The 18,734-nt window shown below is 37.6% G+C and overlaps 1 protein-coding gene across 1 annotated transcript in view; it reads right to left on the minus strand.

Moving 5' to 3' along the window:
- The window catches only part of htr4 (5-hydroxytryptamine receptor 4), a 71,463-nt gene that overhangs the window by 49,420 nt on the left and 3,309 nt on the right, over nucleotides 1–18,734 (minus strand). Inside the window, exon 2 of the mRNA XM_058396410.1 lies at nucleotides 2,662–2,743. Within this exon, the coding sequence (XP_058252393.1) occupies nucleotides 2,662–2,743 (82 nt within the window). The remainder of the gene's footprint in view (nucleotides 1–2,661; nucleotides 2,744–18,734) is intronic.

Raw genomic sequence — 18,734 nt, forward strand, 5'->3', positions numbered from 1 at the left:
CAGTGGATGACTAGCATGGATTTAAATGCATGTTTAAAGGATTCAAAATGGCTGACTGTTTTGCAGGATTAGACTATATCATTAGCATGCTGCTTACACAGTAAATATGCTTGGCTTCCTGAAAATTTGAGCCTTGATGAAATGATTGAAAATGTTTACACGTCTGTGTTGAGATTATTCAGGTAAATCAGTGTAAAGGAGTGTGTATGTGTATGGGCACATGGAATGTAATTAATCCACAGATACTCTGTGTGTGTGTGTGTTTGTGTACAGCACTCAATTACCCTTATCTTCTCTACCATACACACCAATTCCATACCATTTATCTTCTCTATACATTATACTTATCATGTTTATTTGACAAGTGTGGCACTGAGCAGCAGTAGCATGTGATAGCACAGAAAATGCCCGTCAATATGATAATGCATTAATCTATTAAAATAGAGTCAACTTTATCTTTTAGTCTTATCGTTCAGGTATGACAACACTGCTGTATGTGCTTCTGACAGGGAGATAGGACAGAACTTATAACTGTCTCTAGATTCTGATTCTCCAACCCTTCCACAGATGAGCTATCATGGAGTCCCAACAGGTATTTGGAACTCTCATCACAAAGGATTTATTACATGCCTCACATCTCTTCTCCATTACTAGAAAGTGATAAAGCATATTGTGCCACCGCTTTTGAATTCTCGAATCTGAGGATGTGGATTCGTTTTCTGCAACAGCACGGCTCGGAGAATGTTTCCGGCTGTAATGTAAATGATTATGATTAAGTTCATATAAAATATATATATATTCTTGCATATATTAGCCTTTCTATAGGAACAGAACATACCCAGGAAAAAAATGGAACATCACACTGAGCATTATTTTTAGAACAAATCTTTAAGCCCATGTGGCTACCTGAGATGATTCCCCAATTACCCAATTTCTACAACATGCCCTGAGCCAGGACGTACTGAGAGCTGTACTGTCTGGCGCACTTTCATGTTTTTTTGCATCAATTCTTACAGTCACAGCACACACACAAATACACACACACACACACATTTGTCTAAACATCCTTGTAAAGACCTTCCACTGACAATTATAAATGCATCTAATTAATTCTATGCTACATCTAAATCTAACCCTAACCTTGACTTCAGTTCGGAATTTTTCAAGGAAAGCTGTATTAAAAGAAATAATATTATTTATTGTTTTATTGTATATTGTTTCCTAATGGGGCCAGACAGATAATCATTCAGATACTGGTAGGATTGTCGGGACTTTTGGTCTTTGATTGCCACCAAGATATAAATACATAATCAGCTTGTTCATTACTTAAATTTATATTATTACTTACACATAGTCAAGGCAAGAACAAATTCCAGCTGATAAACACACAAGTGACTCAACCACTTCTTCCACTTTTATTCTCTTTCCACTGACCGGCAGCAGTTCAACGTTTATCCACTGTACTGGAATTCACCATCAGCCCTGACACCATGCTACACTACATGATTCATTTCAGTATGTATGAGATATGGATCTGGATGGAGAGGTTTACATTTTGCTGGTGTTCCCATAACATGGCTCAACGTTCTTAATTTTACCTAATATTTAATCAAATTACTTAATTACTTGAATTATTCTCTTGATTAACGTATAAAAACCAGCGATGCCTCAAACTACCTCTAAGCTATTTGTTTTTTTCTCTACAACTCAGCAAACCCTGTCTAAATTATATTTTTGAGAGACAACAAAACAAATCTCTCCTGATAAGCATGAAGTATAACAAGCAGGACAGCATGTGGTTTGGTGTGATATCAAGCGGTGACACTATATGCCACTTTCAATGATGTAAATGGAAATGTAAAGGGAGGGGAAAAAAGCACAATCGAAGACTGAGCGCAGCACTTGGAGGAGCAGTCTGAGATGATAATCATGATCTGAGCCCAGGCTTCCTGTGTTTTATCAATGGGGATTTTGACAGCTTTGTTAGACACACTGGAATAACCATTCACACGGAACCAGGCAGCTGCCTGAACTATTCAACCTCACTGTGCACCCGAGTAGGGACTCGCGCATCACGGGACCTGAATGAACGTCCTGCTTTGCATTGGTTATTGGAATGCATGGCTTTATTTCACATGAATTAGCTACAACACCTGCAACAATGTTCCAAGGCCACAAACAATCACACTGCCAGCTGCAGCGTAACATTATGGAAATTCTTATACGTTAGTCCAAGTTCAGTAAACAGTAAAGGTCACTTCTGTGCCTGTTTGCTGCTATTTATAACTCCATCTAGTTCAATGATGCATGAAAAGTGTCACAATATCCTTATGGTTCATTTGGGTGAGCGGTAATCAGATGAAGCAGGTGCGAAAGTTGATGCCAGGAAAGGACGGCCATGTCTCCTCTGCTGAAAACGAGCCAGTGCTCAAAATCACTCTCTTACATCCATAACAGAGGAAGTTGATTGATTCGTCGTCTCCTTTGACAAAGCAGGTCACCGAGGTGAGGGTCAAGCATCAAAAATGCACAATCATGCACCATTGATAATGAACATGGCTAAAGTAACTTTAAAGCACATGCATGAGAATGATTTCTACATGCGCCGAAGGTACAGCAGACATTTTAAGACACACAGTAATAGTATAATAGCTTTCTAACCTCTCACTGGTATCGACTTCCTCCATCACAGGCATCTGGCCGCTGGAACTCAGATTCATGTACCCATAGAAGAACAGCGTCTCTGTAAAGTAAGGAGTCAGGGACATTAATCTAATACCGATGCAGACTACAGACATAAAGCATCAATGAGACTGCTTCTGAGAAACTATATAAGCTGTAATTAGCTGTTCTATTAATCCTAATTAACTCACATAAATGAGCGCATACTGTATCTGCATTGTCACCTCTGGACAGAGGAAATAATTATATTTTGTAAATGGGGTATGTATTAAATTAACTGGACTGTCGGTATATGAAAGAATAACATTTCTCTTATGCTTGTAAAAACTGCATGTCAGATTAAAAAGACTAAATGGAAAAAGGATGACTAATATTTGGAAAAGGCTAATGGGCTAGCATTAAAGCAGCAACCCAAAAGAGGTCAATCAAAAGAAAAGAGTCTATACAGTATATAATATATTATGTTTGGGGTTTATACAGTATACACCCTGTTTGTATATGCAGTATAAAAGTAAAAAAGAAAAATCATTTTACAGGGGAGAAGCATGGGGTGTAGAGTTTGAAATTATCTGCAGGACTAATTTCATTATAAACTGCACTACAAAAATACCAGAAGCTAATTCAAAGCATATGCGTGAGCTTAATAACTGTACTAAGAAGAATGGGAAAGGAACTTCCATCAACCAAGATCCATTATGTAATGTGTTGAAATTGATCGTTTAAATTGAATGCGCAAATCAATGGACTGAAATCAACTGGCAGGCTGCTATTTTTAAAATGCATATCAGGTTTTCATACCCAAGCCCAGAGGTATGCACTTAGCAGGGGTCCTGTCTGATTCACATTAGCAAAAAGAACACTGCAACTTCTCATACCAAGTGCCTCAAGGTTTTCGTGTTATATTTGCAGCCAGGAGATTTGCAAGTGCAATAAATGTCTTGGTCATCACTGAAACACAGAGATCCACATGGGGAGAAGAGCAAATAGCAAAAGCTCAATTACCCCCTGCCTCCGGTCCTCCCTCCACCCCCTCACATAACAGACAGCGATAGAGAGAGAGAGAGAGAGAGAGAGAGAGAGAGAGAGTGAGTTTCCTGCATGGCTAACCCAGCGGGATGCTCATCATCCTCTACGCAGTCAGGGGAGAGAAATTCTACAAGAGCCCACCAGTGGGGAGCTTTAGACATGGTTGACTTCTCCAGATGGCCCCCAGACACTTTTAATAGTGTATAGAGACAAAACAACATTAGCCACGTCCACATTGTGACTATGTGACGTAGAAAAGTGTTTCCCAATCCTGGTCTTGAATGACTGTATAAGTACATTTGTGTGATTGTGTGAGTTTTACCTGCAAGAGATTTTCCATTTTAGGAAAAAAGATAGTGATAAACAGTTTAATTGTGCAGAACACAAGACAGGAAAGCAAGCTGTTCTACCATTTCAGGTTTGAGGACAGATAGGGAGGGAGTAATAACATTATTAGGTGTGCAGTCAGGAACTGCAGCAAATCGGTTGTCTAATGTCCACATGGCTGACATCTTCATGCACTGTTCTGTTTGCTTTTGGTATATATTTTTGTACGATAAGCCATACTAGAGAGCTCTGATGTTAAAAAGTGCTTGTAAAAAAGGTTGGCAGGGCTGCTAATATAATATACTCAGCATAAGCATCACTGGATATCATGAAAATGTGATATCATGTAGGGTTGATATAATTGTTACGCCTGAGTCTAAGCATCAGGTTAAAAAGCCTTACACGAGGTAGGACTTGAAGTGAGGTGAGCAGGGAAAACATACAAATGCCAGTACCTGAGGCCTGAAGGAGCAAGCAGGACTAAACAAAACTGACTTCTCTGATTAGTATTGGCAAAGTATCTGGAATGACCTTTTAGGTGTACTGGAAGTATGAAAGTATGTCATGAGAGCAAGGAAATCCTAAGAGATTATAAAAAAAAAAACACAAAACAACAATTATTCTCAATTTGACTAATAATTGTTGCTGATGTAATGAGTCAGGAAATCCTAAGAGATTAAAAACACCCCACCAAAACACCGACTAGTCTTTCTACTCTGCTTTTAGAGTGACTACAATAGCTCACTCTACAGGCTCAATTTAATATACATGACTTTTATGAGATCAGAAGTTTCACTTAGTGTTTGGTTCATAGCCCAGTTTCTGCCTTGGTGTTGCAGAAAGCAAAGGGTGTGCATGAACCTTTTAAAAACCTTTCAAAGCCTTTCTAATGATGAACCGCAAAACCATAGTTCTTAAGCGTAGTAGGTGCTACACGATCTAAATGTATTCCTTCTGCATTTAAGGCTTAAATCTTTCACTTTTATCATGTACGTAAAAGCGAACAAACCAAGCAGTAACATGAATTTATTGACTGCAAACATCCATTCTGAGAGCCATCCTGTGTGTGTGTGTGTGTGTATGTGTAGCATTTGCACAATTGTTTTTATGTTTTATTTATAACACAAAGGTAACTGATCTAATTCATGAATAAAGCGAGAGAAAGAGAAATTCTGTTTAATTTCTGAAACCCTCCATCACTTCGAGGGCCTTAAGCCGAAAGGTCAGCAGCTAAGCACTTAAACCTTAAACTTAAACCTTAGATCAGTGGAAGAAAACGTCAATTTCACTAAGCAAGAGTCAGTAGTATCCAGGAGACAGATTGAAAAGTTGGTCGACAAGCATTAGGTAAGGATGAGCTCCATGGTCTGCTGGTGTGGAACTCCACCCTGAAATCATTTGTTTTTCATTAATTAATTCTTTCATATACCATACAAAATCTCCCATCACCCTAGTGCACTTTACATTTCATTTAATTGCAAATCTTGGCTTTAATAATGATCTCAGTGCTTGCTTACTGTTGGCTGGGTGGTATTTAGAGAGAGCCTGTGCTTGTGAATGGCGCGTTTCGCTCCACTCCATCTGCTATGAAGATGAGGGCTGCTGAGTGTGCCACACTAATTTACCACTCCATTAATAATGCAGATCATGAAACATGTTTCACTCAAGAAGGCATCAAGGATTACACTGCTATAGTCCAGCTCATAAGTTCTGAGGCGCAAACCATAACAAGGAACTAATATCCTCAATTAGCAAAGCACTTGGCTTATGGAATTAATGTCACATATGCCTAATGGACAACACAATAATGTTAAGCATTACCCAAAACACCTTTAAAATAAAATATTGTTTGGTTACTGTGCTGAAACATAATGGATTGTGCAGATTTAAAATAAAAAGGCCTTCATGAAAACTGGAATATTGTGCTTCAGCATGTGGTTATATAATATAGCACTGACCTTTGCCAGTAGCAGAAAATAAAGGACAAGCAAAAAAATAAAATAGCATTAAGCATTAAAAAACAAAAAAGACGAATGCACTTGAAATACACTGCAGTACATCGGCCCTCTCTCAGAAAAAGAATAAAATGTAATGATTCATCTGATTATAGAGCACCTGAATGAAGTACTTTTATAGCCAAATGCACAGAGAAAGAATGAAAAATATTCTTAAAATCTCCAGTGCCTCAGTTGTACTTGTTGGCATAGCACAATATAAATCATAAGATTCATCACATATGAATAAGTGGATGAAATGTTTTAGGGAAAACCTGTGAGAAATAAAATATTGCTAAATATATTAGAATTATAGTGGTGTTTGTCCCTTAGCACATATCATCCACTGTTTACATGTAAAACAGAAGAGGAAAACCTTACACATAAGTTTGCCTCTCATGGGCAAAAACTAGCACCCTGATGCAATAGGAAATGCAAACTGTTCCCTATATACACACATATGTAGCTCACACTGAGCTCCTCTGGCAGTCAGATTTCACTCTGAGCCTGTGATCAAGCGAGTGAGCTGTGTGAGGTGTGAATTCGCACCAACAAACCACCACACAAACTCAAGTGGTCTCAACAAATTAGCAGCGACCACGCTTGTGACTTAACGCATGCATCTGTAATTCTCTCGAGGCCACTCGGCTTCTACACGCCCTTTCATGTGCCAAAGTTTACTCCCTTCTTCACTTCCTGTTAGCGTATCTAACGCAATAAAAAATGCCATATTTCTACCTTAATGTCCCCTGTGATTTTACAGCCTCTCATAGTATGTAAGGCTTGGAGCAGAGTCCAAAGACTCACGCAGTCAGATGTGTTTCCTCCTGCATTACTATCCATTGGGTAACCTCTTCCGATCGCTCACACCACTTCAACCAACAGTCTAATCAAATACTGACTCCCTGACTGCACAGAGCTTCAATCATATGCACATAACAACCGGGAAAGAAATAAACAACACAACAGGGAGTTCTCTTGGGTCCTCTTGGCCTGATGAATTATTAATCTTTGACAAAGGTGTGTTATCTTGAAAGCTCGGCACTTCAACGTGTTGCAAATGAAAAGGACTCTGTCCCTGCCGTCAGAAGCCTACCGAGACCGCATCCTGAAATAGAAAAAAATATGATTTTTTTTTTTGTCAGTGCACTCTCTATTAGCTCAGTCACCGGAAAGCTGACACACATGCCCTTGGACAAGCACGAGCCACTAACTGCGCACCCTTAGCTTTATTTTATTTTTTGCTTTGCTATTCAGTTAAACTCATATTCTATTGTTAACTGCTTGTTAAAGTGTATAATATGCCCTAAAGTACTATTGTCTGTATTTCTGAGGAATTCAATTATTTTAATGAAGCGCACTTAAGGCATACTGATAAAGTCACAATAATAAATAAAATAAGACTATATAAAGAATATGATTCTTTAATCATTAATTGTTCCAGATGACACCGTTAGGCACAAAACCAAAGATGAGGACTAATTTATTTCTCCATTAATACTACGAATCATGTCAGACATGAATAATGATGGAACATAATGACTGTCGTGCATAAGGTTATATAGTTATACTTTGGATTTCCTGTTAAAACCATGCCAGATGGAGCTCATTAGGCTTCCAGTGATCATTTTCAAGTTAGAGTCATATTTAATCAAGGCTTTGTGTGATAAGTGTGTTGTTTATTTTAATATTTATTTTTAAGATATGGTGAACCTGTTTTCAGTACTTAACCTTTGTTCATAGCAATATTAAAAAATGTATTTAGTTTTATACTGACATAAAAAAATGCACCTTGTGTTTATGCACTGTTTATGATTCAGAGATGAAGCTTCATTAGACACAATCCATAACAGCTAACTAGTATACACCATAGTTTAAATTCTAGACTAACTGGACTGTGTTATATAGCACACATATAGTTACTATGTCACTTCACAGTATGATGTATGAGTATGATGTAAATGGTGGAGCATGTTACAAAGAAAACAGTACTCTTGACTATGGGAATCTTTACATTAAGCTACACTTTCGTCCTAAAGTGTTTTGATGCGAGTAATATTTCAAATTGTAATCATTTGTTTTGAATCATGCTTATTAGCCGCTGTGTATCGATTTATCCTAGTTACATTTATCACAGAAAACTTTACTTTGTGCTACTTTGGCTAAGATAATTGGTAGTTAGTACTTATTGAATTGAAAATGTCTGAACATGGATTTAGAGGAGTGGTTAATCTACATGATGGATGTTTTCTCTTTTCAAAACACTCATGGCAGGAAGCATGTACATTACACGGTTTCGGGCAGTGGGGAAGCAGTGAAACTCTTTCACTTAGGCTACGCCTACACTAATCTGGATAAATTTGAAAACGGGGTTTTCACCTAAAAACGATCCGCGTCCACGTTTTCAATCATTTCCCAAAGGTTGTTCATCCACACTGAAACGCCTGGAAACTCTTACGCCCCTGTACTGTGCATGAATGAAACGTAAGACACTTTGACCTGCGTCATTTCCGCCTGCCGTTTATTCACTTTCCGGCTCTTTGAAATGTTGCGGAAATATGTCAATGAAATTAGCTGAATTGGTCACATGACCACGTCACATGACTAAAAATGTGTGATTGTTTTCAAAAGCCTCCTTTTTCACTGCCACTTGAAAACTGCGTTTTCAGATTGTTCCACTTTGGAGAGCGTTTTCAAAAAGACACGTTTTCGCTGAGTAAAAATGCCGTCCTAGTGTGAACGGAAGGCCAAAACGAATAGAAAAATATGCGTTTTTAAATGAAAACATATTAGTGTGAACATGGCTTTAGTTAGCTTGTAAGTATTTATACTTACTATTTTTTATTTTATTTTTACAGTTGATAAATCGCTTTTTTTCCTGATGCACAATACTCATCATAAATGCTAGGTGTCACGTCATTAACTTTGCCAGCAAAATATATACTGCTATGCAGTTACCTAGTGGCATTTCTTTCTCTAATGCACAAAAAATATCATCTTATATAATTAAATATTAACCATCACACTGAGCATTACCAGTATGGCCCTTGATATCTGAGCAGTTCAGTGTGTGGGAAGTGAGAAAAAGCATTGATCCCTCACACACTGATTTCAGAACAAACTCGATTTAAAACACCAGAGCAGCGGTTCACAGCAGAGTTAGCCCTGGTATATTCAATTAAGGTTGTTTTGGTGTCAATTTTCAAAAGCTTGCCTCAGCACGAGTTGATACCAACATTACCAATGCTCCCCTCATTTAATGTCACCCAGAGGCTCTGTGTGTAATGTAAACTGGGGAATTCAATTCAATATAATAGTACGAAGTCAGTAATAATATGAGTGCAAAAACATACAGTATATCTATACATAATTGTCCTGTGTATAATATTTTAACTTTGTAAATCTGAAATCTATATCCCTATATTACTTCACTACATTACTCTATACTATTCAATACCGTCATGTCACAATTCCTTTTTTCACAATATTTAGGTTCTTTAACGTCTCTTAAAACAAATGAATAGAGAGAGAAGATTCAGTATAACGAAGATCAAATCAGCTCAAGTCTCTATATATTTTGGTATTATTAAAAAAAAAAGTATAAAACATAAAAGAAAGCAAAATCATATCACAATACCCAGGATATCTCAGTAAAGTGTATTTTGCCATATTTTATCATGAAAAAATGAAATATGGGTGTTAAATTAGCATTTGTGCGTAGATCAAGCTCTTAACACAATCTAAACAGCTCATAAACCAAATTCAATCAGTGTTAAAGATAATTTCCTTCTTTATAGATTGAGCATCCTGCTGAACTAAATGAGTCAGGGTGGTAAACAAAAGTTTTGGGGAAATCTGTGTGCATAGCGCAGTTATGCCAGTTTTTTTACCTACTGTGGTATGAGCTAGTGAAGAGGACAAATGGGCGTTTAATAGAGCGATAAAATGCTCATACCATCATGCCAGGGTAAATTATGATGATTTCTTACTGGCCTTTCCACAAAGTAAATATTTCACAGTTTGCTGTCTGGGTTTCATGCACTCTTAGACTAAGTGTCAGTTGGGGAGCTTTTGGATTTTGCCAAGCAGAGGAATTCAGACTGCCAGTAAAGTTGTGCAGAGAGACTAGAAGAGGCCTTTAGTGATTTACAAGGATGGCTGTTGGAGCACAGTTTAGCCGTTGTTCGTGTTAAAGCCTGAGGGCTCACTGTACCTGTAACTCATCTGTGGTCTAGTATATATGGGATTTGCTAGAGAGAATGCGTGGAAAGAGGGAGACATTGTAATCTTATCCATCAGCCAGGTGACTGCTTACTGCCCTTATCTTCAGTTAATATTCATGAGAAATGTCAGAAGAGAATGGCCCAACTGGTCCAATTCAAATAACCACTCTTTATAATTGTTGTGAGCAGAAAAGCATCAACATGTCAAACATGGAGGCAGATGGGCTACAACAGCATAATACCACATCCAAATTCACTCCAGTCAACCATGAGCTGGAATCAGTGGCTATAGTGAGCACAGGCTCATAGAAACTGTATTTGGAAAAAGACCAGGTCCTGTTTTCAACTGTCCAGTTTCTGTGAACAAACTTATCCAAAGCTCATTACAAATTAGATATAGTAATAATAAAAATAATAATGTTGTTGTTCTTCTTCTTTCTTTCCCTGTTTGTGGTTACCACAGTGGATCATTTGGTCTGCACGTTTCGATTTGGCACAGGTTTTACACTGGATGCCTTTCCTGATGCAAGCCTCCCATTTAATCCGGGCTGGGGTCCGGCACCGAGAATTAACTCTTCAGTGGCTGGGTTAGTGTCCTGCCCGGGAATCGAACCCGGGCTGCTGCAATGAGAGCACGGTCCACCAGGAGGCTCAAAAAAAATGTATTAAAAAAAACCAAAACAAAGTAAATAATAATAATAATCAACAAAATGCAGTCATGTACTCTGGGTGAAACTATTCACAAGGTGGATAGCAACCTGGATGTAAGCTTACATGGTAATGAAATCTATGGGTTTCTATGGGAGAAAGGATGAACTGATCAAAGGAGTAAGAAATGGATCAAAGAAATGGGTTTGACAGATGAATACCATTGGTATGCAGTTCTTGGGGTGAACGGTTGAATCTTTCCTAACAAGTCGGACCGCTCTAGCTCAAAAGCTTAGAGTAACAGAATCGGTGCATTTCTGTTTAATGACAAAAGGAAGAAGCAAACAATAGTGAGGAAGGATAGTCGAATGCTCGCGGTAGGAAATGCAGCCGTTGAGTCTCAGATCAGATTTGGTGTTACTAATTCAAGCCGTAGGTTTTCAATTAATGGGTGTCTATGGAACATGATAATATAACCATAATTTCATTTACGTTGCACTTCATAAAAATAAAAAAAACGAGTTTACAAAGTGCTTCACAGATTGTAATTACAACAAATTGAAAGCCCAGAGATACAGATGAGATTAAAATAAGCAATGAAAAACTTTATTGATTGCACTATACACAGGCACGGCGGTGACATTTTTTATCATTTGTGCCCCTAAGCTGTTTATAATTTGTGCCCCCATGCACGAACAAAGATAAACCCACGACAAGCACATTATTTCTCAAGAAAAAAATTGCACTTATCTTCTGTTTACTTTCCCACCCAGTAAAATTAATTTAGTTTTTCATGGAATACTTTTAAAAATGCAATTCATAGTACTGTCATGTTTCTATTGTTCCTGTTTGTTTCACAGCACAGAGTCTAGAAATCAAATCATAATATGAATCATTATATAAAATAAAATGCCCAGGGCAGTACAATTCAGAACAGTACTATAGTACTAAGAACAGAGACTTCGAAGTGCAAGTACGCTGTTCTTTCTGCAGGCTTTTCCCTGGAACCTTATTATATTTCCATTTTAAATCTCTAAATATGATCTATATGTGCAGAAATACATACCGAGTGATTAAAAAAAATACAGGTAAGAAAATTTAACAGATACTTGAGTCTATCCAGGGTACATGGCATGAGGCAGGATTACACCCTTGATGGGAACACACACATTCATATAGTCACTCACACCTAGGGGCAATTATTCTTAGCTAACCAACTTACTGGCTACTGGGGGCTATGAAGTGGAAACACTACCTTCTGCCCATTAAACTGCAAACAAATAAATAAAATGAACATGTTCATTAATCTGCTTTTTTAAGTAGATGGGAAAGCAACATCCACTTTCATTTTTAATGATTTGGGGCTAATTTCTAAACAGCTTTTCAGCTGTATTGACCCAGGAAGGATCAAATATGTCAACCTCTGTGGTGTCTAATAGATTTTGGTAAATATGCTGATTTTGTGTTTTACAGACTCCCAATTACCCTTTACATCTGCTACATCTCTGGCTGTGTAAGCATTACCCAGTGTTTGGTTAGACTAATGGAAAATGTTTTAAATAGGAATCCTTTTATATCACAACTTATTTAGTGGTAAATACTTTTGCTGCAGCTATGTTTAATAATCTGGAAGTGAAATAGGGGAATTGAAGAAATGGCTGGGTTATTAAAACATTAGCTTTATAGGCATGGGCATTTGAGGCTTGGCATGGACATGCCAGTGGTGATTGTTGAGGACTTTTTAGCCTGGGGTACCTCAGAAAAAAATGGTCATTCATTGGAAAGGACTACGTAAGAAGTATAAAAATAAATACATGGATTTGTTGTGGTTGTTTATTTGTCAGCAAATAAAGCAGTTGTAGGGCAAACTGATTAACTGTGTTAAAGAAACTGATTAACTGTGTGTCTTTCTTGTAAGAATTAAGAGTATATGGGCTGTTTAAAGGTTATGTTTGTATGTATTTTAAAAGATATGCTGGAGATGAATTGTTATAATATTGTTTTTGGTTTTAATGGTCTGAAAACAAACATACCTACTTTATATTATTATGCAAGACTTGTAGAGTTTAAATTACTCCTAGATGTAGAAACTGTTTTTTTGCCTTATTCTCTATGGCCATCTATGGATCTGAAGTCATAAGCAAAACTGGGTGTGTTCACTGGGTGAGTGGAATGAAATGCTATGTCGCCCCTGTCAAGTACAGCAACATTAGACAGTTGTGGGGGTCCGTGAGCTGATTTATGCAAATAAAGGCTGATAGGGCATTCGTCTGAGTGTGCTATTCTGCCATGTGGTGCAGCATTTGTTAGCTCCAGGTTGGTAGCTGTGGTGTGATTTGGGAAAGCTGTCTGGTGGGTGGGAATTGGCAGGTGACCAAATCGGGGAAAGAAAAAAAATTGGATGATAGATATTGTAATGTTTTTAAGAGGGAGGACACACTGGCTGATGTATGAAAAAAAAAAAAACATTTTAGTATTAATGTCAGTGATATGACGGCTTTGACTTGTCATCAGCTGAGGACTATTAGTCTCGAAAAGCACAAGACTAAAAACACACTTCGCTTGCAAAGCGGAAGAATATAAGTAGGCTTTCAACTGTATTTATTGAATGTATTTATGAATTATTGGGCAGAAGTCAGATGAATTATTGGGCAGAAGCCAGGTATCCTGCTCTGTATCAGTAAAACTCAGAGACCAGTTTCCCAATCATCTAACATGCCTCCCTCTCCTACCTCCAAAATCTCTTGGAAATTTACATTTACGTTGGCCAGCACCAATCAATCTGGACTGTAAATTAAAGAACATTTTAACATTCCAGGACTTATAAACTGTATCGTTCCCCAGACAAGCTTCGGAGAGGAGAGAGTTATAAATCAGTGGCGAGGTCCCTTGCGTATCATACGACAGAGCATGAGTACTCTGTTCCTGGGTTTGTTTTCTGTCCACAGGGAGAGCTGACAGCACCAGGAGTGTGTTTTTTCATCTTGTAGGCACTCATATCAGGAGGCAGTACAGCAAGCTCCTGTTGTCTCACTGCAGGATAGGACTGGACAGCTCACTTTATGATACTGTTTGTTGATTTCTGCTATAAGCTGCTATAAACCTGACGCACTTGTTTTCAAAGGGAAGGAATAATGGAGTGTTTTACCAAGCACCGGGAGCACATTTTCTCGCACTTAACTTAAAGCAAACAACTCAAGGTGAAATCAATATCACAGTCCCAATGTACTGATTTAGCAAGATTCTTTCCATCGAATTTCCTTTATATGTAGATTTAATCCAAAAATTTGCATTTAATACAAGCCATACATATGATCCGATTTTCTGGACGTGAAAACAGACTGTTAACTGAATGCACTTAACAATTTCACCCTGTGTTTCCGAAAAAGTACTAGTCTACAGGCAAGAAAAGTCTGTAAAATAACACTGTAAAAACATGCCGTACATGGCAAGTGCATCCCATCATCCCGAGCTTGAATGATGAGGTCAGTTAAAATGTAATCAATGGTTGTTTATCTAAGTGTTTTGAGAATTCTGAAAACGACTTCTAAGTATGGCACAAACCATGGAGTGTTGAGTGAGACAACTACACTATATGGCTTGGAAAAAGATTCAGAAGACAGGCTCCGTTAGATTATTCAACAGATTATTACAGTGAAAAGATTGGAGGCTAAAGCAGTCATTAGGAGTGGCAGGACCACAATGATTACTGTAACAGTACTGATGCAGATGCCTCGGCTTATGTTGTATATGTTCTCTTACTTAAATGGTTTACAGATGCCTTTTACACACAAACACACACATATCCTTACCCTTCTACACACTTGGGAGCTTGCTGGTATAATGAACTTAAAGAAGCCAGTCTGAATAGTTTTTTTTTTTTTTTTTACTAAGAAGCTTCTTCATTCATTCTGCAGCATTATTCTTTCACGCCTTTTGATAAAAAGTTCTGCAGACAATTACGATGACGATTATAATTTAGATTTTCTCTTCTGTGGTGATGTGACTGTGATGTGAGTATGTTTACAATCATAAAAATACCTTCATTTTTCATTTGGGTTTGTTCCGTTTGTGTCCATGAAAAACCGCCAACCAGACTGCTCAGATACTGCATTCTGTGTGTTAACAGTACACTTTCTCTGCCAAGACCACCTAGAGTCATTGTGTCGGACTAAATGAACAGTATCACAGGCCTAATAGCAGCACTTTCTCTGCTCCACAGACACACATATGGCTGTGATCTTCTCCCAGATGCACTGTAATACAGCTGGCCCATGACGACGCTAATGAGTGGGGAATAGTCTGTGATATCCGAGGTTCACACCTCCTGGAGTAACCCTCTCTGCTGCGTTTATGTCCCAAAAACCTTTTAGAGTTTCTTTTAGTAGTCCTCTTTTTATCTTATATAATTAATCCAAAAGAATATTTGACATATAGACGGCAGTCTTCATGTTCGCTGATGATTAAGCAGGCACAACATTCTGCTAGTCTTATTCTTTAGTACTAGAAAGCTGTTTCTGATCTGCAATGATTTTCATATGAATTCAGACAGGTTTGTCATTTAAACATACTTTAATTGGTAATAGACTCAGGTTACACTTGGAATCAACTCTTGTCTACCATTACTCAAATCCTGCAAATGACCAGAGTGAATAATATATAGATAAATTGAACTGGTGTGTGTGTGTGTGTGTGTGTTTGTGTGTATTTTTGTTTAATCCTGTCCTATAGGTTAAAGAAATATTTTATCCACAATAATGCTACAAAAAAATATTATACAGTTGACAATATTCATTTATTCAACTTCAGTGAGCACTTTATCCTAATCAGGGTCACTGGGCATGAAACAGGACTAGACCCACGATGGGATGCCAATAATACCTAGGGGCACTTTAGACTAGTCACTCAGTCTACTGGAATGTTCTGAGATGTGGGAGAAAACCAGAGAACTCCTTAGGAAACATACATGGACAGAGGGAAAACATGCGAAAGGGTCAGGATTGAATCAACACAGAAAGGAGAGCTCACTCAGTTCACTTAATCTAAATGCATGCATCTGTTCCATGTGATTGGATTGAGGTACATTAAGACAATTTGTTTGCATACATCTGACATTTTTTGAAGCCGCGAATAAAATCGGACCCCATGCTCCCACTTGAGTTGTGGATTTAACCCGAGCTGCTGACATTGAGATTAAAACTGTGCTATTTTTTACTGTAGATATTTAAGCTGTGTTAATCAAATACTATAGTTATTATAGTTGTAGGTCCCCTGTCAGTGCCAGTGTCCTCGTGAGATTTCATAATGTAATTGGTTTAGGTTAATTCTATGTGAATTGATCAAGCTCACTCTACATAACTTAATTTAATCTAGTAATTAGAAACCTGTTTAAATTAGGTTTAGTATAAGCAACGAAATCATGTTTTGATAAGAAACAAAATAAATATGTTCTCTTAAACCTGATTTTAAAAATTCAATTTTTTATATGGAGCTGTTATTGTGATGAGACAAGATAAATCATAGATTTACGAAGCTCTTGGAGAAATGACCTAAAGATAAAATGATTTGATGTGGCAGTATCCTGACCTTAATACCCACCTTATTGTAATTACAATAACAGCCACCAGCGTGGTGTACTGCATGGTATCAGTCCACGAGCGCTGACGCAAAACAAATTGATTTGCTCCCTGAAATGCAATTTCCTAGCTCAAATGAGGAGGGAGAGGTGATGGAAGAAACTGTATTCATCATGAAGTTGGTGTTTGGGTTCAGTGGCCATTTTTAGACCAAGAACATGAGCCCAGTTCCCTCCCACAACTGTTGCATTCAAGGCAGCTGTGTTAGAATCATAACTAAGTCATATACACACCAATACACATGCGCGCACACACACACACACACACACACACACACACACACACACCACACACACCAAAGGTCCCTTTGAATCTTTAAAGTTGAATCAAATCCATTAGCCCTTAATCCTATTGCTTCAGCATTGTTTACACAACTATTTTTTAAAATGGAAAGAGACATCATGATTAATCTTTATGTACACATGGGAGCACGAATTGAGGAAGAGAGCTATGTGTCTCGTTTAAAAATAAAATAAAATAAAATAAAATAAAATAAAATAAAATAAAATAAAATAAAATAAAATAAAATTACCTCAAGAACATTTAAAACAAACGAATTAAATCAAATATGTGGATGATTAATAAATGATTATACAGCAATTCTTTCAAAAGTAAATAAAACATTATTCGATTGCTATTACTATAGACTAACCACATCATTACTGAGTTCTCAGTATCTGCCCGGACTCAATACTGCATAAGGCTTTCGTTGGAATTCATACCAGGAAGATGGAGAGCTATATCTATGAACGATCTTACCAAGGCCAGTATTTACTTTAGAAGCCTGTAGCAGAAGTCAATTGTGAGAGCAAGTCTGATAAAATCCAGGTGATGTACTCATAAAAACCAGGCTATACATAGCTCCTAACTGCCTGGTTTAGGATAAAGCCTTGAAAATTGGTGTATTAGCCAGTCTAAAAATAATCCCCAACGTAATTCAGAACTCAAAACTGGCTCCTAAACCTACACCACCTCCTGAGAAGGAATTACAGATAATCCTAAAATGGCTGCCATCAGCAGAATTAAATGTTGGAAAAGTGACAGTATGCTTTTACAAAAAAAGATATTTCCCCAGATATGATGGTATCGCAAGGATTGTGGATTTAGCCAGGTATGCAGAATTCCTCACCTAGAATGTTAAACAATACAGCATCATCAGCCAGTAATGTTTTGTCAGCTCGTCACTACTTCCCCATCACATCAGTTTTACAGTACAGATTAATGGAGATTAATGGACAAACAGGCCAAATTATAACATGGGAGTGTATAAGGTGTGGGTTCCTGCTGTGCTACATGTTTACTGAGTCTGGACTTTAATCACTCATTTATTTCTATTGAGTATCTGCTTTATCGTGGTTATTTAGTTGCTTATTTCTTCATATTTTGTACCAGCTAAATCTATTTTAATAAAAAACAGGAATAATTAATTTGATGAATTAGATGAAAGAAAGAAAGAAAGAAAGAAAGAAAGAAAGAAAGAAAGAAAGAAAGAAAGAAAATCCTTGCATACCATTACGCTCTACTTTAGGGCAAGAGTGTCAAACTCAAATAATTCCCAGGCCATATCAGCATTTCTCTGAGCCCTTAAGCCATAATTTAAGGCTACTCTGGCGACATCTTCTCTTGAATGTTGACTTTGACACAGGTACGCCTACCTCCTGGAGGGATTTCTTGATCTGAGTGCTGTACCACAAAGCAAGCAAAAAAAACCCCTTCAGAATAATAGCTCGCTTCACTTAACCACACTTTCACACGCTGACTTGTGACTGATGTCATCGTAGGTTGGAGCTAAACCAAGCTTTCCAGTTTTTTTTTTTTTTTTTAATCTAAATTAAAAATATTTATCAAACAAAGATTGTGTCATAAATTCATTCCTCAAGATAGAACTGTTCTGCAATGGCCTGTCTCACAGCCCTGGCCTGTGAATGCTCCCTGGTAAAAGTCAGTCCCCAGTCCTATTATCGTGGCTATGCTGTGCAGAGCCGTTATGCCACATGTGTTTGCTAGGTCTACACTTAACAGTCAACAACTGAAACTGACAGAGGTCATTTCTATATTGATGCTAATTTTTGCACGAACTGCTTAAACGGACTAGACATTAGCTTTGGATAGAGGGACATCAGGTACTTTTTTGCAGCCCATTAAATTAATCTACAATGCAGAATGGCAAGGAATATTTTAAGAAATATTTTTAAAGA

This window comes from Hemibagrus wyckioides, linkage group LG08 (assembly GCF_019097595.1).
Source record: "Hemibagrus wyckioides isolate EC202008001 linkage group LG08, SWU_Hwy_1.0, whole genome shotgun sequence".
Lineage (NCBI taxonomy): Eukaryota > Metazoa > Chordata > Actinopteri > Siluriformes > Bagridae > Hemibagrus > Hemibagrus wyckioides.